At 35.4% G+C, this 22066-nt stretch overlaps 1 protein-coding gene across 1 annotated transcript in view; it reads right to left on the bottom strand.

The window, feature by feature from the left end:
• Positions 1-22066, bottom strand: part of LOC136041136 (cytoskeleton-associated protein 5-like) — a gene marked incomplete in the record, with an annotated part of 192220 nt that overhangs the window by 150024 nt on the left and 20130 nt on the right. Inside the window, 1 exon segment of the mRNA XM_065725677.1 lies at positions 7715-7905. Within this exon segment, the coding sequence (XP_065581749.1) occupies positions 7715-7905 (191 nt within the window).

The raw sequence follows: 22066 nt of genomic DNA, 5'->3' as shown, positions 1-22066 counted from the left end.
TTGCCAAATCACCGCTTAAAATATATATGACTTTACTAATTTTGACTTTATGCATACCCTAATATTAAACAATACATTTCAAAAAAATTTATTGAGTCATTTCCCTCATAGGGTTGTCATATCATCGCTTAAAATACATACGACTTTATTAATTTCGACTTTTAAAATATAAATAACTTTATGCCTATCCCCAATACTAAGCAATACTTTTCAAAAGGTTTTATTGTATGATTTCCTTCATAGGTATCATCACTCAAAATATATGACTTTATTAATTTTGTCTTTATGCCTATCCCCAATAGTAAGCAATAGATTTCAATAGGCTTTATTGTATTATATCCTGCATAGGGATGCCGTATCCTCGCTTAAAATATATACGACTTTATTATTTCCGACTATATGTATACCCCAATACTAAACAATACTTTTCAAAAGGCTTTATTGTATCATTTTAATCAATAGGGCTGTCGTGTGATTACTTAAAATATATACGACTTTATGCATACCCCAATACTAAGCAATACTTTTCGAAATGCTTTTTTGTATCATTTCTCTCATAGGACTGTAGTATCATCGCTTAAAATATACGACTTTATAAATTTCAACTTTATGCATACCCCAATACTTAACACTAATTATCAATAGGCCTTACTGCATCATTTTCCTCATAGGGCTGTCGAATCATCCCTTAAAATAAATACGACTTTATTCATTTCGACATAGGACTGCCGTATCACCGCTTAAAATATATACGACTTTATTAATTTCAACTTTATGCACACCCCAATACTAAGCACTACTTTTCAATACTATATCATTTCCCTCATATGGCTGTCAAATCATCCCTTAAAATAAATACGACTTTATTCATTTCTTCTTTATGCATACCCCAATACTAAGCAATACTTTTAAAAATTCTCCCCAGAGTCCCCAAAAATTCTATGTCCCAAAAAATAAAATGCTAAGTCCAAAAAAAATATGAGTCTAAAAATTACAGGTCCAAAAATATTAAGTCCGAAAAAAGGGGGCAAAGAGTCGGAGGAGGGGTATTGGGGCCCTTGGAGGTGGGCCCAATGGGCAAAATAGATGACCAAGGGCTGTCGTATAATTGCTTAAAATGTTTACGACTTTATTAATTGCAACTTTATGCATACCGCCCAATACTAAGCAATATTTTCAAAAGACAAAAATTTATTCATATAAATGTCATGACTTGAATATAAATATTATAGTAGCTAGACACTGCTTTTATTCAGTGAAGATAGACTATTTGCTAATCATATCCTGACAGGAATAGGTAGGTCATTCACCCAACAGCATCGGATACCTGTCTGGGTACGCTACTCTGTAAGCAGATCAATGGTCTAGCTTAGTATAGGCAAGATTTAATGCCCAAATAAAGAGGTAGATTCAGTATTTACGTTACCAACACTACTAACAGAAGACTTTTGTCTACCCTTTAAGAATAAGATGTCAAATATAAAGCAAAATATACTGTAAATAAAAAAAATACAAACTACGGAAGTTTGCAAAGCATTTTATTGCTGGTAAAGTGAATTTAGACAGTACTGCAGACAACAAAAGGGGAGGGAACTAGATGAAAGATTTATAGAATTTTAGTGATTTGAATAAAAGTAAATTTATACTCTAAAAATTTTAGACACTAATATGTAGACACTTTTCGCATTTTTCCCCGTGTTTTCCTAAGACGAGGGAGAGAGAGGGAGAAGGGCTTTGAATCAATCTAAGAGAAGAGAGTGTCACTCCCCCCCCCAAGCAAGTATGTAGGTATAACTATAGCCAAGTAAACAAGTCATCCTTCAATTGAATATTAGTCCAACTAAAAGGGCTACTCCGAAACATCAAATGAATGCTTTAGTTACGAATTCAATTCACTCAACATAACCAAACAATACACAAAACTTAATAAGAAAACGCTTTGCAGGTTTTGATTACATTTTGCAAGTCACCTACAAAAAAACATTGACTTTATTTGTATTAGCTTATATCTTTAAGTATTGAGAATGTGTGAAGCACATTTTAATATCAAATAAGTCGAATTAATTAAAAAGAAAAATCCTATTGTGTAAATCACGCTGTGTCATTTTGGGTGTTCTTGGGCTCAGACAACTTTCTTGTTAACATACAAAGTTAAGAGCCAATCAAGTGTTTTGATGATAAAAATATTAAAACAAAAATAAAGTAGTTGAGTCGCTAGCAAATAACTTTATGTAATTCGGGATAAGAGGAAGAAATTGGTGACTTGATATATACCCCTCAAAAATAAGCAAATCATACGACAATATGAGAAAACTTGATAAAAACCAAGACATTCGCATGGAAGGGGAAGGTGAGGAGCCCCAAGAACTCAACGTGCAGCGCTGTCTGACTTGTGCTCGTCAATTTAACTTTTAACTGCTAAAATATAAATGAGAGTGCAAAATTATAAATTTATAAATATATGTATATATATATATATACTGTCGCTTGTCTCACTGTCGATTCTCACTGTCGCTTGTCTTCTAAACGCAGACAAATTGAGCCTTTTTCTTGATGTCATAACGTCCATATGAACTTTAAATTAGAAGTACTGCCTATTTAAAGTTAGGATTTTTTTATTGGACCTTTAACTTTTGCCTCGGCTTGTCTTTTGTCATTATGAAAGACATATCGCCGAACTTTTATTTCTTTTAATTGTTCAGGTGATGGGACAAAAACTTCTTCTTTTGCCTCGGCTTGTATTTTGTCAATATGAAAGAAATATCGCCGAACCTTTGTTTCTTTTAATTGTTCAGTTGGTGACACAAAAAGTTCTTTTTCTTCCAACGATTTATCTAGTCCATGTTTTTGATTTACAAAGGTATGGTACACATTGATGACCTTATCCATGTCCGAATCCATAACCTAATAATGAACGCTATCATTTTCAATTTGTTTAGTTCGTTTTAACTTGGCTTGTCTTTTGTCATTATGAAATACACACCGCTGAACTTTTTTTTTACAAAGGTATAGTAGGCATTGATGACCTTATCCATGTCAAAATCCCAAACCCAATCATCATCACTATAATTTTCAAATTTGACACGTTTTGATTCTCGCTGTCCAGGTTGATTTTCATTGACTCGCTCACATGTTTGGTGTTGTATGTCTTCTAACCGCGTGTGTCCTTGCTTTTCTTTTTCGTTTTTGACTTGCTCACATGCTCGGCGTCGCATGTCTTCTAACCCCGTGTGTCTGCTCCTCATTTTCATTTCTGACACGCCACCGCTGTTCTTCTAACTGCAATTGTATTTGCTCTTCATTTTTATTTTTGACTCGCTCCCATACTCGGAGTCACAGGTCTTCTAACCGCGTGTGTCTCTTCTGTTCATTTTCATTTTTGACATGACGCCGCTTTTCTTCTAACGGCGTGCGTCTTTGCTCTTCATTTTAATTTTTGACTCTATGTTGTTTGTTTGTGTGTCTGTCTGTCTGTCCGCAAATGACATCTGAATTATTTCATCATATACCAATTCAAAAACGAATGTATTCAAGCCGAAGTAGCTGAGTTCGTAAAGGGTTATGTTCCAGGTTCTAGGTCCGAGAGGTTCCAGGTTCGGACCTTGGCTTTAGCATTAATACAAAAGAAGAAAAAAAAACTAAAAAAGGTAAAAACTACAAAGAAAAATACTAAAAAAACTAAAAAAGCTAAAAAACTAAAAAAACTAAAAAAAAGTTAAAAATCTAAAAACTAAAAAAGAAAAAAACTAAAAAAACTAAAAACTGAAAAAGAAAAAAAAAATAAAAAAAGGAAAAAACTGAAAAATAAAGGAGAAAAAGAAAACTAAAAAAATTAAAATAAAAGTAAAAAAAAAAACTAAAAAAGGTAAAAACTACAAGAACAAGAGCTAAGAGCTCATATGGCACTTGTGACGAGGCGAGAAGAGCTAAGAGCCAAGAGAAGCCAACCAAATTCTATGAATCAATAGATTGATTTAAAAAGGAAAATAAGAGGCTTAATGCCGGTCAGGATTTAAAATGAGAGCTCTGAGTCACGATGTCCATTCCTGGTCCATAGGGCGTCGAACCGACGTTTCAGTTGCTGGGTGTTTTTTACAGGGACAAGTAGCAAAATTAAGGCTCTTAACCAACTTTCTCAACCTTTTGACCTATCAAGATGGTTTTTTTATTCGAGAATATCCCAAAATCCTCTATTCTCCCGAAAATAGATGCAGCCGTTTTCGAGAAAAAATACACAATTATTGCTCACTTATAAAGATAGCATATATAGATAATTGATGCGTTGGAGACTCAACAATCTTATATATGCTATGCGTGACACCATATAAGAAAATGCTTATATGATGTCATAAGAAATGCTTATATAACACAGTACACGACGTCATTTTCAAAACCAAAATTAAGGCTCTTAACAAATTTTCTCAGACTTCTGTCCTATCTAGATTGCTTTTTTTATGCGATAATATCCCAAGATACCATTTTTTCCGAAAATAATGGAGCCGTTTTCGAGAAGATGCATGCACACACAATTATTGCTCACTTATAAAGATGGTATATATAATCATATATATCTATATATATATATATATATATATATATATATATATATATATATATATATATATATATATATATATATATATATATATATATATATATATATATATATATATATATATATATATATATATATATATATATATATATATATATATATATATATATATATATATATATATATATATATATATATATATATATATATATATATATATATATATATATATATATATATATATATATATATATATATATATATATATATATATATATATATATATATATATATATATATATATATATATATATATATATATATATATATATATATATATATATATATATATATATATATATATATATATATATATATATATATATATATATATATATATATATATATATATATATATATATATATATATATATATATACTGGCTATTGGGGTGGCGCCACCCCAACACCTAGTTGGTGGGGGCGCTTCGCGTCCCCCACCAAAGCCCCCCCGTGCGCGTAAGTCGTTACGCGCCATATTAGTTACGCACCATTGTAGTTGTGTCCCTGTGCCCCACCTGTGAATATAGATAGATTTGCGAATATACAACATTCTTCGCTGTCCCATTGTCTGTGCATATAAATAGATTGTCAGGTTTACCGACTCTTGAACATGCAACATATAATTGTCCATGGGAAAAACAATCCGTATTCAGATGTATACCTCATGATTCTAATGATTGCCCTTGAGCTTTGTTGATGGTGATTGCTAATCGAACATTCCCTGTGTCGCCGTCGCCATTTATATATCCCCCTGTGCTCCCCGGCGTCCCGATGGAGTTGTGTCCCTGTGTCCCGGTCGTCATTTATATTCCCTGTGTCCCGGTCGTCATTTGTGTCCCGGTGTCCCAGTCTGTAATTTCTCTTTGAGTGCCCCGGTCTTCATTTATTCCCTGTGTCCCGGTGGTCATTTGTGTCCCGGTGTCCCGGTCTGTATATACATTCGTTTTTGAATTAGTATATGGTGAAATAAATTTTTGTGTTTTTTCCCTTTTTTTCTTTTTAGTTTTTTTTTTGGTTTTTACCTTGTTTTTAGTTTTTTTATTTTTTTTCTTTTTAGGTTTTTTTTTGTGCAGCAGCTTCCTTTTTGGAAGCTTTTTTTGAGCAGCTTTTTTTTAGCAGCTTCCTCGGTTGTTGCCCAAGCCGCACCCCCGCGCGCGTAAGTCGTTACGCGCCATTGTAGTTGTGTCCCTGTGTCCCACCTGTCAATATAGATAGAAATACATATTTATGTTTTTAACTCCGTAAAAGTTGCGAATATACAACATTCTTCGCTGTCCTATTGTCTGTGCATATAAATAGATTGTCAGGTTTACCAACTATCGAACATGCAACATATAATTGGCCATGGGAAAAACAATCCGTATTCAGATCTATACCTCATTATTCTAATGATTGCCCTTGAGCTTTGTTGATGGTGATTGATAATCGAACATTCCCTGTGTCGCCGTCGTAATTTATATATCCCCCTATGCCCCCCGGCGTCCCCGTTGTAGTTGTGTCCCTGTGTCCCGGTCGTCATTTATATTCCCTGTGTCCCGGTCGTCATTTGTGTCCCGGTGTCCCAGTCTGTAATTTCTCTTTGAGTGTCCAGGTCGTCATTTATATTCCCCGTGTCCCGGTCGTCATTTGTGTCCCGGTGTCCCGGTCTGTATATACATTCGTTTTTGAATTGGTCTTTTTTTTTAGTTTTTTACTTTTTTTTTAGTTTTTTTAGTTATACCTCATGATTCTAATGATTGCCCTTGAGCTTTGTTGATGGTGATTGCTAATCGATCATACCCTGTGTCCCCGTCGTCATTTATATATCCCCCTGTTCCCCCCGGCGTCCCCGTTGTAGTTGTGTCCCTGTGTCCCGGTCGTCATTTATATTCCCTGTGTCCCGGTCGTCATTTGTGTCCCGGTGTCCCAGTCTGTAATTTCTCTGTCCCGGTCGTCATTTATATTCCCTGTGTCCCGGTCGTCATTTGTGTCCCGGTGTCCCGGTCTGTATATACATTCGTTTTTGAATTGGTCCTTTTTTTTTAGTTTTTTACCTTTTTTTAGTTTTTTTTAGTTATACCTCATGATTCTAATGATTGCCCTTGAGCTTTGTTGATGGTGATTGCTAATCGAACATACCCTGTGTCCCCGTCGTCATTTATATATCCCACTGTGCCCCCCGGCGTCCCCGTTGTAGTTGTGTCCCTGTGTCCCGGTCGTCATTTATATTCCCTGTGTCCCGGTCGTCATTTGTGTCCCGGTGTACCACTCTGTAATTTCTCTTTGAGTGTCCCGGTGTCCCGGTCTGTATATACATTCTTTTTTTTAATTTGTCTTTTTTTTAGTTTTTTACCTTTTTTTAGTTTTTTTAGTTATACCTCATGATTCTAATGATTGCCCTTGAGCTTTGTTGATGGTGATTGCTAATCGAACATTCCCTGTGTCCCCATCGTCATTTATATATCCCCCTGTGCCCCCCGGCGTCCCCGTTGTAGTTGTGTCCCTGTGTCCCGGTCGTCATTTATATTCCCTGTGTCCCGGTCGTCATTTGTGTCCCGGTCTGTATATACATTCGTTTTTGAATTGGTATATGATGAAATAAATTTTTGCGTTTTTCCCCTTTTTTTCTTTTTGTTTTTTTTTTGGTTTTTACCTTTTTTTAGTTTTTTTAGTTTTTTTTCTTTTTTCTTTTTAGTTTTTTTTGTGCAGCAGCTTCCTTTTTGGAAGCTTTTTTTTTAGCAGCTTTTTTTTTCCTCGGCTGTTGCCATTGCAGGTTCTTCAGTCATTTTATAATTAATAAATTTTTCCGTCCACGATCTTCTTACAATTAAAATTTGTCTTTGAACGATTTTCTTAAATACCTTTTCATCGTCATAACAATGACGACAACTAACTTCATGACGACATGACATGATGACATGACGTCACTCGACAGACACACAGACAAACAACTTATTTATATATATATAGATATATATATATATATATATATATATATATATATATATATATATATATATATATATATATATATATATATATATATGTATGTATATTAAAAATCTACGCAAACACATGCAAAGATAAAGTGAAATATATGAGAAAAACTAAAACTTACTTAACAGCGCTGGCGGCATTTTCAACATAGGCCAATGCAGCTTCTAATCCTTTCTCTTGGGCGACAGCGTTGCTATCGGTTACAAACTTCTTAATTAGAGGAGTGTATTTCCCCCACTCTGGGGCCTTTTCTTCTAATTGCTGAAACACCTTTGTAGCTGCTTCATAGCCATGGACTCGGGCTTTCCAATTCTAAAGTGAAAGAAAAGAAAAAAGTTAGAGAGATTATGTACAGTAAAATTTTAATGATAAATAACATCACGAAAAAACCAGATTGTGGGAAAATAGAGAAGGAAATGCATAAATATGATTTTATGGATATAATCATCTATCTCTACCATTATATAGAAGCGTCTACATCACAGGGAATAGATTCTAGTATAACAGGGTTCATAGTGCCGAAAATTTTAAACCAATTAGAGACAGAAATCTTTAGACCCTTGCTGCCTTCTTCCTCAAGTCAGGGCGTGAAGTCCACACGCCCCCCCAATGTTCGATGAAAGTTTAAACTTGATCCCCGAACCCGTTTCCGAGATATTGCATATATGGCCGTTTGATCATGGCAACAACAAGTATTTTTATGTAACTCACTACTTAACCGTGCATATAATATGTACCAGGGGTCTCATAGTGAAAAACGCAAAGATAGATTGGAGAAAACAAGTATTTAGCCCCCCCCCCTACTCCCTAATCAGAGCAAACATTGAGGTGCACTTTGCTTACATGCATCCCTTGCAAGCTTCACTTTGATATCCCAAGTCACTTCCGAGAACTGGTACTAGTAGTGTCTTTTGATTTTCTTCACTACTTAGAAGTGAAGAATTCTAATTCACAAAGGGCTTATACTCCAAAAATTAAGGTGGATCGGAGACATCTCCCCTCTCACAAATTTTAAGTTCCCCTGCCTCCACCAAATACTTTAACTTTCAACTTTATCTCCCAAGCCGTTGCGATGAAATTGAAAATATACTATCTTCATAGCCTGTATAGGCGAAGTTTTTTTTTATTTATTTCCGCTCCTTCACTAAGTCGAAACTTTGGGTCCACTTAACCCTCCAAAACTACCATGGCAGTTTCAATTCGATTTCTATTGTTCTTCTTGACACATAGCGGATACCCTATTTTTGTTAATACCCTATTATTTTGTTAACCTGGGCACATGTACTGTTTTGACTTACACTTCTACTCCAACTTGAATAGATTCTAGTCCCACATGAGAAAAGAGTGTGAAAACTTGTTAACAAATTTGAGATAAAACGGTTGAGCCCTTCTCTCCCCCCTCCTTCAATTTAAAACTCCAGGTCTAAATGTAACCACCCCACACACAAAACTCCTTGAAAGTTTCCACTCGATCTCCCAAGAAGTTCCCAATATATTGAATACTAGCTGTTGGGGTGGCGCCGTAAGTCGTTACGAGCCATATTAGTTAAGCGCCATTGTAGTTGTGTCCCTGTGTCCCACCTGTGAATATAGATAGATATATATATTTATGTTTTTAACTACGTAAAACTTGCGAATATACAACATTCTTCGCTGTCCCATTGTCGGTACATATAAATAGATTGTCAGGTTTACCGACTCTTGAACATGCAACATATAATTGTCCATGGGAAAAACAATCCGTATTCAGATCTATACCTCATTATTCTAATGATTGCCCTTGAGCTTTGTTGATGGCGATTGCTAATCAAACATTCCCTGTGTCCCCGTCGTCATTTATATATCCCCCTGAGCCCCCCGGCGTCCCCGTTGTAGTTGTGTCCCTGTGTCCCAGTCGTCATTTATAGTCGACAAACATGACGTCAGTCGACACACAAAAATGACGTCAGTCGACACACACGTCCCAGTCGTCATTTGTGTCCCGGTGTCCCAGTCTGTAATTTCTCTTTGAGTGTCCCGGTCGTCATTTATATTCCCTGTGTCCCAGTCTGTATATACATTCGTTTTTGAATTGGTATATGATGAAATAAATTTTTTGTTTTTTTCCTTTTTTTTCTTTTTAGTTTTTTTTTTTGGTTTTTACTTATTTTTTAGCTTTTTAGTTTTTTTTTCTTTTTAGTTTTTTTTGTAGTTTTTACCTTTTTTAGTTTTTTTTTATTTTTTTTTAGTTTTCTTTTCCTCCTTTATTTTTCAGTTTTTTTCCTTTTTTAGTTTTTTTTTTCTTTTTCAGTTTTTAGTTTTTTTATTAGTTTTTAGTTTTTTTTAGTTTTTTTTCTGTTCTTAACCTTTTTTTAGTTTTTTTTCTTTTTTAGTTTTTAGTTTTTTACCTTTTTTTTCAGTTTTTTTTAGTTTTTTAGCTTTTTTAGTTATTTTAGTAGTTTTTATGTTTTTCAGTTTTTTTTTTCCTTTTTAGTTTTTTTTTCTTCTTTTGTATTAATGCTAAAGCTAAGGTTCGAACCTGGAACCTCACGGACCTAGAACCTGGAACATAACGCTTTACAAACTGAGCTACTGTATTTGTATCGGATTAACGACGCTTCTTGACTACTAAGGTCCCTGTGTCGGCCCTGTAGTGCATTCCTGCAGCATGGTTCGATCTCTGGGTCCCGTATTACCACGCTAAGGTCAAACCCACTGCGCCAACACAGGTAGTTATATAGCTGAGCTACTTCGGCTTGAATATATTCGTTTTTGAATTGGTATGTGATGAAATAATTCAGACGTCATATGCGGACAGTGACGTCACTCGACACACAGACAACTTATTTTTATATATATACTAGCTGTTGGGGTGGCGCTTCGCGCCACCCCAACACCTAGTTGGTGGGGGAGCTTCGCGCCAACCCCCCCCAAGCCCCCCCGCGCGCGTAAGTCGTTACGCGCCATTGTAGTTGTGTCCCTTTGTCCCACCTGTGAATATAGATAGATATATATATATTTTTAACTACGTAAAACTTGCGAATATACAACATTCTCGGCTATCCCATTGTCTGTGCATATAAATAGATTGTCAGGTTTACTGATTCTTGAACATGCAACATATAATTGTCCATGGGAAAAACAATCTGTATTCAGATCTATACCTCATTATTCTAATGATTGCCCTTGAGCTTTGTTGATGGTGATTGCTAATCGAACATTCCCTGTGTCCCCGTCGTCATTTATATATCCCTTGTGCCCCCCGGCGTCCTCGTTGTTGTTGTTTCCCTGTCTCCCGGTCGTCATTTGTGTCCCGGTGTCCCAGTCTGTAATTTCTCTTTGAGTGTCGCGGTCGTCATTTATATTCCCTGTGTCCCGGTCGTCATTTTTGTCCCGGTCGTCATTTGTGTTCCGGTGTCCCGGTCTGTTATTTCTCTTTGAGTGTCCTGGTCGTCATTTATATTCCCTGTGTCCCGGTCGTCATTTGTGTCCCAGTGCTTTGTTGATGGTGATTACTAATCGAACATTCCTTGCGTCCCGGTCGCTTTCTCTTTGAGTGTCCCGGTCATCATTTATATTCCCTATGTCCCGGTCGGCATTTGTGTCCCGATGTCCCGGTCTGTAATTTCGTCAGTCGACAAACATGACGTCAGTCGACACACAAACATGACGTCAGTCGACACACAGACACACAGACAACTTATTTATATATATATATACTAGCTGTTGGGGTGGCGCGAAGCGCCACCCCAACACCTAGTTGGTGGGGGCACTTCGCCCCCCCCCAAGCCCCCCCGCGCGCGTAAGTCGTTACGCGCCATATTAGTTACGCGCCATTGTAGTTGTGTCCCTATGTCCCACCAGTGAATATAGATATATATATATATATATATATATATATATATATATATATATATATATATATATATATATATATATATATATATATATATATATATATATATATATATATATATATATATATATATATATGTTTTTAACTACGTAAAACTTGCGAATATACAACATTCTTTGCTGTCCCATTGTCAGTGCATATAAATAGATTGTTAGGTTTCCGTATTCAGATCTATACCTCATGATTGTAAGGATTGCCCTTGATCTTTGTTGATGGTGATTGCTAATCGACCATTCCCTGTGTCGCTGTCGTCATTTATATATCCCCCTGTGCCCCCGGCGTCCCCTTTGTAGTTGTGTCCCTGTGTCCCGGTCGTCATTTGTGTCCCAGTGTCCCAGTCTGTGATTTCTCTTTGAGTGTCCCGGGCGTCATTTATAATCCTTGTGTCCCGGTGTCCCGGTCGTCATTTATATCCCCCTGTGCCCCCCGGCGTCCCCGTTGTAGTTGTGTCCCTGTGTCCCGGTCGTCATTTATATTCCCTGTGTCTCGGTCGTCATTTGTATCCCGGTGTTCCGGTCTGTATATACATTCGTTTTTTTAGTTTTGTTTTTCTCCTTTATTTTTCATTTTTTTTCCTTTTTTATTTTTTTTTCTTTTTTAGTTTTTTTTTTAGTTTTTTAGCTTTTTTAGTTTTTTTATTAGTTTCTAGTTTTTTTTTCTTTTTAGTTTTTTTGTAGTTTTTACCTTTTTTTTAATTTTTTTAGTTTTTTTTTACTTATGTCCTGGTCGTCATTTATACTCCCTGTGTCCCGGTCGTCATTTGTGTCCCGGTGCTTTGTTGATGGTGATTGCTAATCGAACATTCCTTTTGTCCCGGTCGCTTTCTCTTTGAGTGTCGTCATTTATATTCCCTATGTGCCGGTGTCCCGGTCGTCATTTGTGTCTCGATGTCCCGGTCTGTAATTTCGTCAGTTGAAAACATGACGTCAGCCGACACAGAAACATGGCGTCACCTGATCCACAGACAGACAGACAACTTATTTTTATATATAAAGATAGATATGCCATTTTGATAACCTGGAAACATTCAATATCTTTTGATTTACATCGCTACTTAAACAAGAATAGCTTCTAAGTCCCATAGCAGCATGTAGTGTACAAATGTTTAGGTGGATAACAGACATAATTTTCTGAGCCTCTCCTCCAACATAATATTTGAATTCCCCTCCCCCACTACTTGAAAGTTTCAACTGAATTCACCATGTGGTTCACGAGAAATTTCAAATGTGCTACTATCATAGCACGAATACACATATTGTGTTTATATTTACCCCTGCTCCTCCCCAAGTTAAAACTTGAGGTTAATTTAACCCCCAGACACTCTGGGAAGTTGCAACTCAATCTCCCAAGCTGTTTTTTTTAGATAATACAGATACCCTTTTTTAACCTGGGTATATATAGTTTCTTTCGATTTAGAATTCTTCTATAGGCTACCGCGAATAGATTCTAGTCCCACAAGAGATTAGTGTCCACAATTTTAGACAAATTTAAGATAAAATATCTTTAGTCCTTCTCACCCTCTTCCTTCAAGTTAAAATTTGAGATCCACATGCCACCCCCTTCCCACAAATAAACTTGCCGAAAATTTCAACTTGATCTTCCAAGCCATTCCTAAGATATTGAAGGTATGGTATCTTTGTAACCTGAAAACAAATAGTCTTTTCACTTGCCTTGCTGCTTAACGGTGAAAAGCTTCTAAGTCCCATTGCAGCCTGTAGTACAAAAATGTCCAGGTTGATCAGAAACAAAACCTAGGTAACCTTTGCATCTTACAGCACAAATTTTGAAGCCCCCTTTTCCCTCCACACTTCCGTTTCCAACACTACCTGGGAAATTTTCAACTCCATCCCCCGAGCCATTCTCTAAAAACTGCAGATATGCTGTTTGATAGACAGGATGCACATAACCCTCTTCCCCAAGTTCCAAAGTTTTACAATTCCTGAATGTTTTAACTTAATATCCAAGCTGTTCTGTGAGATATGGCAGATAGACTATTTTGATGACCTGGAAAAACATAAGACCCAAATCTGAAGAATGTGGACCGAAATGTACAAACAAATTTTTTGGTGGGAAGCGCACCCTCATTCCCTTCTTTTGAAAACAAACTTCATGTAAAATAATAATCGTTTTAAATAATGTCCTCTAGAGCAAAGGAAGTCGTACTACAAATGCAACACAGGAGCCGATATCAAAACACCCCGTTGCTTTCTGCAACGTGAATTTAGTACGCATAAAAAGGCTTATTGCCACCGTTATAATATTTTTTTATGGATGGCGGGGGGACTTTGAGCGTAAAATTCAAAAGGCTATTAAGCTCGCTATTAAACTATTAAACTCGCGAGGCTATTAAACTCGCTTATCACCCATATCGCCATTTATGCCTAAGAATACTGGACTTTAAACAGATGATAAGTATCGTCTTGCTTCCTCCAAATCAAAATCGGTGCGACGTATTGCTGGTATTACTTATCACGATAGAATTTTCACAATCAAGCTTCTCTGTAATCTCAAAGTCAAACTAACCATCCTCGACAGAATAAAAGTACAGCAGCTTCGATGACTAGGGTAGATACAACGTATGCATAGCAATCGTCTCCCAAAGATAGCCTTTGATGACCAGGCACATAATTCCCGGTCCAGAGCCCCCTAGAGATGGAAGGACAACTTCTCGTCGCTTAGCCAACCGCACCGCCTTTCAGAAAACAGAAGTACATACAGGAGTTATATCAACAGAATGGTGAAAGAAGAGTCCCCAAAACAACCTCCAAGGATGGATAGCACTTATGTCAAGTAAGAAAATAAAAATAGAAATAAAAATAAACGGAGACAGTAGGAGGAAAATAAAACTTCGGAAAACAATAGAGATGGAATAGAAATTCTTTCAGTTATATATGGGACATACAAGCGATATTATGGCAAGCAAACAAAGTAGCAGAAAAAACAGAGCCAGATGCCTTAGAACACTTTTAAGACCGACACATGAGAACCACATCTTTCTTCTATCTGTACATCCATGCGCGTAAATTTACATAAATCAGCTATAATAGAAGATTGCATGGTCTGGATACTACCGGTGCTATATCTAACACACCTAAGGCACTCTTACGGGTCAGTGAACACACCTTTCAAAGATAGTGAGTACCAAATTACTTTCGATTGAGTGTGCTAATTACTTTTGATTGGATATGGTTGTATGTTATAATTGCTTATCGGATGTGGTGAGAAGTTAATTACTTTTCATTTTTGTTTTGATGTAAAAGCTAAATACTTTTGATTGGATACGGTTGTGTGCTATAATTACATAATTGATATGCTGAGAAGTAAACTACTTCTGATTGGTGTGTGAACTTTTTAAAGTCCGTATACAATGTTGTAATTGGAGACAATTTATTAGTCAAGGTATTACAGAAGTTTCAAAGATGTTTGGACTTTTTGGTTGCGAATACAATGTTTTAAAGAAGTACTCGTGAGGGGTAATTTTCGCCTGTGCATTTTTATTGCTGAATACAGACTATAGTGAAAGGTCCTGCTATCACTGGCATGTCAGCTATAAGAAACATGTTTACAATATAGAATTTTGGACCACAACATTACACTATATGAACAGACATGGATTGTATAGCCGAGTGATTCCCCCATTCTTTGAAGGTGGGAAGGAACTAAATACTGTTCAAGAGGAAGTCAAAGAAATCTGCAGTTTTTTGGAGCGAATATGTAAACGGTATATGTAAAGGGTAATGTACCCTCTCTCTACATGTAAAGGGCAATGTGCCCACTGATAAACTTTTAATTGACAAGTGCATGTTAAGTATTCCTATATTTGATTTGGAATATTTTAACTGTCCCATATATCCATATAGAATACACAACCGCGAGGACAAGATCGGATTTGTTAGTACATAGCTTCCTAGACAAATTTTCTTCATGGAATATGTGTATAAATCATTCCAGGAAGAAGAAGAACGAAACCAGTGATACAGATTGGGACCAAACCAAGTGAGTAATGAAGGGTGATAAGTAGCAGATGATTTTAGCTCTCCCATTCCCCCATCCCTACTAAACGGCCTTTTTAAAGGTCAAAAAATCTATAAACAATTTCTAGCCAAGGTTTTATGAGCCTTTTTTATGCTTGACAAAAAAAACATGACATATCACCTCATGAATTAACAATTAAATAAAATGAGTAGCATCCTATTAATACGTCCGACCCATTGAATTTATATTGACACTATGTTGTATGTGTTCATATATCATATATAATCTTTAGTTTAAAAAACACCCCTCCCTACTAGTCATTCTTTAATTTTGGAATTCAATCCTTGAAACGTTTTTGAACTTGGACCTTTAGGTGACGGTAAAGAACAATATGAAAACTAAAATAAAACTGCCTTCGAACAGTGCGCGAGCTTAGCCCTTGAAGCGAATCTTAATCATTTTTGATTCTGGACATAGTTTTACTCAGTTTTTTTTAACTGAAATTTTTCAAACTTTTTTTCCATATATTAAAATTATATTAAATATACTTATAACTAAATAAAATTCACTTGTGATATTTTAAAAGTACAAAGTGAAGGTGAAATAAATGTCAGTCGATTTATTTATTAGAAAAATAATGTTTCTAGTGAGGTTTATTTACTTAGTTTTTTTAATTTACGAGTTTTTTTTACTGTTTTCACAAACATAATATTTCCACAAAGAAGAGAAGACAACTCAAAGAGAATGCACACTTAAAAATAATAGTTGATGACGAGGGGCAACTGCTTGATAGTGCGTGCTCTTACACTTTAGCCATTGATAACCCCATGTCACCATATTTCAAGTAAAATCATTCAATGGAAGGTGAAAAGAAGAAAAGCATACTCGTCTACCAATATCCTGAAACGCACTTTTTCCACGTACCGGAACGGCTACCAGTGTAATAATAATGCGGTAATACACAATGAAATCTAAGGCGAAATAAAAAGGGCATTGGCTGATAATATTACCAAGAGAATTAAATACAATGTAACGAAAAGCAAAACATCAAAGAACGTTAACAGATACCATCATTGAACAGAATAACAGCAATGATTATATACGTGATGAGGTTGCAGGTGCAACCATGCTCAAAGTCCGTGTGTGATCCCGAAAACAAATAAGTGCCATGTCAAGATAAAACATGATGAATTATTTTTTTGGGTGGATTCGAATCATTCAAATTTTTTATGATGATATTAATAACAGGTAGTATTGAATAGCGTGACCGATTCTATCAACGTATGCATATTGATTAAAGAAAAAATTTCAAATAAAAAAAGATTAAAAACTTAAAAAATGAAAAAAAATGAATGAAAGAAAAAGGAAAATATAAAAACTTATAAAAATAAAAGAAAAAGCAAAAAATAAAAACAAATAAAAAATAAAAAAAACAAATAAAAATTGGAAACGCATTATTCAAATATCCAATATTTTCATCAAAATTGAATTTTCATGGTATTTTTGGGAATATGAAATGATAGTAAAATCATCTGATATTTTCAAAATCTTATCAAGTATTTCAAGAGTACATTGATCCTCATGATTGTGTTATGAAATTACCGAATAGAGAAATCACTTGCGCAATGCACGCGCATTAGAAGAGCATCATTATGTAATCTTTGGTTAACATATTTTTTTTGGTTTTTTCTATGCGGCTGCCCCAGTGGTACTCTGCGGTTGGTGATCGACAGAACTTAGTTTATCATATATTTTCGAACAGTATTATAAGTACAATGGAAGGACAAACAATTACATCTTATTAAAAAAACAAAGATGAAATATTTCAAGAAAGTGTGTTCATGATAAAGTTACCCGTAATATTGAGTATTGACAAGGACAAATATTTGAAAAATGAAGCAAATACTAGTGGTAACACTAATGAAGATGTATGTGCGTGTTGTCATGACAGAAAGAGATTAGATTCCTTTGGAGTATCAAAAAAATTAACACTTATGACGGTGTATATGAGAAAATAACATTTCCAGAGATGACGAAGCACAAAGAGAATGCAAGCCTGAAAATAATAGCTGATGACGAGGGGCAATTCTGGTTTATGGTTCTGGTAAAACTTATCTGTTAATAAATTTTATCGCTATCTTTCCGGTTTTAGTATTCAGCCGAAAAAGAAGAAAATGAAGGGTCTACTGCTCTACCAATATTATAAACCATATCCTATCTTCATGTCGAAACTGTTACATGTGTAAAAATAGTGTTGTAATAGACAATGAAATAGCAAGTAAAATAATAATGGCATTAGCACATAATATCGCCAAGGAAATTAAAGACAATTCAATGAAAAGCAAAGCATCAGTGAATGTAAAGAGTATCATTGGTAGCTTAACAACAGATATCATCATTGAACAACATAATAGCAATAAATGAAATGTGTGATGAGCTCGTAGGTGTAATCAGGTTATAAGTCGTGTATGACCCCAAATTGAAATAAGTGCCATATCAAGGTAACATATAATGAATTAATTTTGGAATGGATTTGAAACATTCAAATTTTGTATGATGATATTAAAAACATGAAATATTGTCCGTGCCAATACTTAAATAGAAATATTTCATTGATTTACTTTATGTTTCCCATATGTCTAGGGTACGCTAGCAACTCCATCATTTAGAATATATATTCAAAAGTCAGAAATACAAGAACAGGAGTATTCAGACACAGACACTATTGCTAGGCTCACAAGTGGTGTACTAGAGTGTGAAATAGGTGAATAAAGTTTCTAAAAAAATCTGACAGAGATGAACCGGATTCTTTTAAAGTTAGAGATATATTAAGTGGGAATTCATCAAAATTCAGTCAGACAGAGACACTACTACCAGGCTCACAAGTGGTGTACTAGAGCCTGAAATATATGGAACATAGGAGACACTTGAAAACATATCCTTTTGTTCATGGAGTTGATATGGGAAATATTCCAGTGAAACATTCTGCTTTAACTAGAGGCTATGACATTTGGGAGCAATACGTGAGACCAAGAAGCTATAGTGAAAACTACATTAATTTTCGTCTGTAGCCACCAAGATATATCTCCCTACCTTTAATGTCACAAGACAAACGTATTGATCTTAAACGGGAGGATGTTAGACTAGGGACATTTAATGGAAGGTGGCCAAAGGATTTCATCGATACCAAAGAACATACAAAACTGGATTCGTTTTTATTGGCTAGTGACCAGGTTTTGTGTGCTTTTTGTACAGGTGTGGTTGGAAACTGGGAAGAGGGTGGTTTGCCTGTAGATGAACATAGAAGAAACTTTGAAATGTGTCCGTCCTATTGTTCAAGGAGTCTCTAAGGGAAACTTTCCAGTGAAAACTCCTGCTTTAACTGGAAGCTAAGACATTTGTGAGCGATACATGGGATCAAGAAGCTATAGTCGAAACTATATTAAATTTCCTCTGCAACCACCAAGATATACCTGCCGACCTTTATTGTCACAAGAAGAACGTACTGCTCTTAAACGAGGGGATGTTAGACTAAGGACGTTTAATGGAAGGTGGTTAAAGGATTTCACTGATACCAGAGAATTTGATAAAGCTGGATTTTTTTTTCTGTTGGTCACAATGACCAGGTTCAGTTTGCTTTTTGTGAAGCTGTGGTTGGAAACTGGGAAGAGGATAATGCGCCTATAGGTGAACATAGAAGACACTTCGAACCATGTCCTTTTGTTGAAGGAGTTGATGTGGGACACAGTCTAGTGAAACCTTCTGCTTTAACTGAAGAGTATGACATTTGTGGGCGATCGATGGGATCAAGAAGCTATAGTAAAGACTATATTAATATTCGTTTGCAACTACCAGGATATACCTCCTAACCTTTACTGTCATAAGAACAAAGTACTACTCTTAAACGAGAGGATGTTAGACTAAGGACGTTTTTATTCGAGGACATTTAATATGGTGTAATATTTTATGTGTCAGTCTTGCAATAAAAATGTTCCTTTACATCACGCTATTGTTTCGTTTTTTTTTACGATGGAACACATTTTTTTCTTAACAACATTCCATTGATATTTTTGAAATAAGAAATGAAAAGGGTACGTGCATGCCGGTCATTTTTTTTTTTTTTTGTTAAAGGTGAACAGAATATTTTTGTTTGCTAGTTTGCTTGAAAGCAGCAGTATGAAAGTCAATACAAAATGAATAAAGCGAAAAAAAAAAGAAAAAAAATCCTGTGAAGTCTTGCTACTTTTGATTTTTTTAAAAGCCAGATAGACATGAGCGTGAATAACAGGATTTTCAAATAATTCATTCAGTCACAATGAGAATCTATTCAAAATGAATGAAGCGATAAAAAAAGTAAAATAAAATCTAATGAGGCCTTGCAACTTTGGACTTTTTTCGCTGTTTTTTTAAATAGGATGTAACTATTCATTCTTCCAATATACAAATTAAACTGTTAGAAAAAATATGATAAGCTAAGTACTATTGATGACCAACCACAGAGTACCACGGGGGCACCCGACACAAAAAAAAATCACGTTTACCAATGATTACGTAATGGTATTCGTCACATACACATGCATTGCGCAAGCAATTTCTCTACCCGGTAAATTCATAAGACCTTCCTGAGGATCAATGTACTCTTGAAATACTTGATATGATTTTGAAAATATCAGGCATGATTTTACTTTCATTTCATATTCCAAAAAAAAAACCATGAAAATTAACATTTTGATGAAAATATCTGATATTTTAAACAATGCATTTCCTTTTTTGAATTTGTATTTGTTTTTATTTTTTCTTTCTTTATTTATTTTTTAAATTTCTAATCTTTTTTTATTTGAATTTCTTCTTTAATCACCATGCCCACGTTGATCGAATCGGTACCACCATCGGCACTACATTTTATTGATATAACCGTAAAAAATTGGAATGTTTTGAATCCACTACAAAAAATAATTCATCATGTTTTATCTTGACATGACATTTATTTCATTTCGGGGTCACACACGTCTTTTAACATTGTTGCCCCTACAGTCTTATCACGCATATCATCATTGCTATTATTCTGTTCAACGATGGTATCTGTTGGTAAAAATACCAATGATACTACTAACGTTGACTGATGTTTTGCTTTTCATTGAATTGTCATTAATTTCCTTGGTGATATTACCAGCCAATGCCCTTTTTATTATACCTTGGATTTCATTGTCTATTACCACATTATTATTACACTTGTAACAGTTTCCGTACGCTGACAAGATACGGTTTAGGATATTGTTACAAGAGCATGCTTTTCTTCTTTTTACCTTCCATTAAATGATAATATCCAAATTATGGCGATATGGAGTTACCAATGACTAGTTTTACAACAAGCACTATCAAGAAGTCTCCCCTCATCAACAACTATAATTGTTATGTTTGCATTCTTTTTGTGTGGTTTTCTCTTCTTTGCAAAAATATTATGTGTGTTACTTCTGAGAAATTTGAACTCATCTACCCCCGAATCTTGATAAATTCCCACTCACCTGCATCTGAATCTCGATAAATTCCCACTTCATATGTCTCTGACTCTAAAGAGGATCCAATTTTCCCTCTCAGACTTTGTAAAAAAAAACCTTATTTGCCTATTTCAGACTCTATTACACCACTTGTGAAGCTGGTAGTAGTGTCTGTGTCTGACTGAATCTTGATAAATTTCCCACTTCATGTCTCTAACTCTAAAAGGAATCCGATTCATCTTCTGTCGCTACAAACATTATTTTTCTAATAGAAAAAATCACGACTGACATACTTATATTATCTTCATTTTGTATTTTTAAAATACCAAAAGTGAATCCTCTTTTTTATAAGTATATTTAATGTGATTTTAAGATATAGACAAGAGCTAAGAGCTCATATAGCACTTGTGACAAGGCGAGAAGAGCTTAGAGCCAAGAGATCATATGGTATGAGCTCTAACAAAATTCTATGAATCAATAGATTGATTTAAAAAGGAAAATAAGAGCCTTAATGCCGGTCAAGATTTAAAATAAGAGCTCTGAGTCACAAAGTCCTTCTAAATATCAAAATTCATTAAGATCCGGTCACCCACTCGTAAGTTACAAATCCCTAATTTTTTTCTAATTTTTCCTCTCCCTTTTGCCCCCCAGATGGTCGAATCTGGGAAAACGACTTTATCAAGTCAAATTGTGCAGCTCCCTGACACGCCTACCAATTTTCATCGCCCTAGCACGTCCAGAAGCACCAAACTCGCCAAATCACTGAACCCCTCCCCCCCCCCAACTCCTCCAAAGAGAGCGAATCCAGTACGATTTTGTCAATCACATTTGTTTATTCTATCCACCAAGCTTCATCCCGATTCCTCCACTCCAAGTGTTTTTCAAAGATTTCCCCTCCAACTCCCCCCAATGTCAAAGATCTGGTCGGGATTTGAAATAAGTGCTCTGAGATATGAATTCCTTCTAAAAATCAAATTTCATTACGATCCGATCATCTATTCGTAAGATAAAAATACCCCAATTTTCATGTTTTCCAAGAATTCCGGTTTCCCCCTGCAACTCCTCCGAATGTCACAGGATCTGGTCAGAATTTGAAATTACAACT

Source organism: Artemia franciscana, chromosome 2 (genome assembly GCF_032884065.1).
Source record: "Artemia franciscana chromosome 2, ASM3288406v1, whole genome shotgun sequence".
Lineage (NCBI taxonomy): Eukaryota > Metazoa > Arthropoda > Branchiopoda > Anostraca > Artemiidae > Artemia > Artemia franciscana.
The sequence above is the reverse complement of the archived record's forward strand: the minus strand, read 5'-3'. Positions and strand labels throughout refer to the sequence as shown.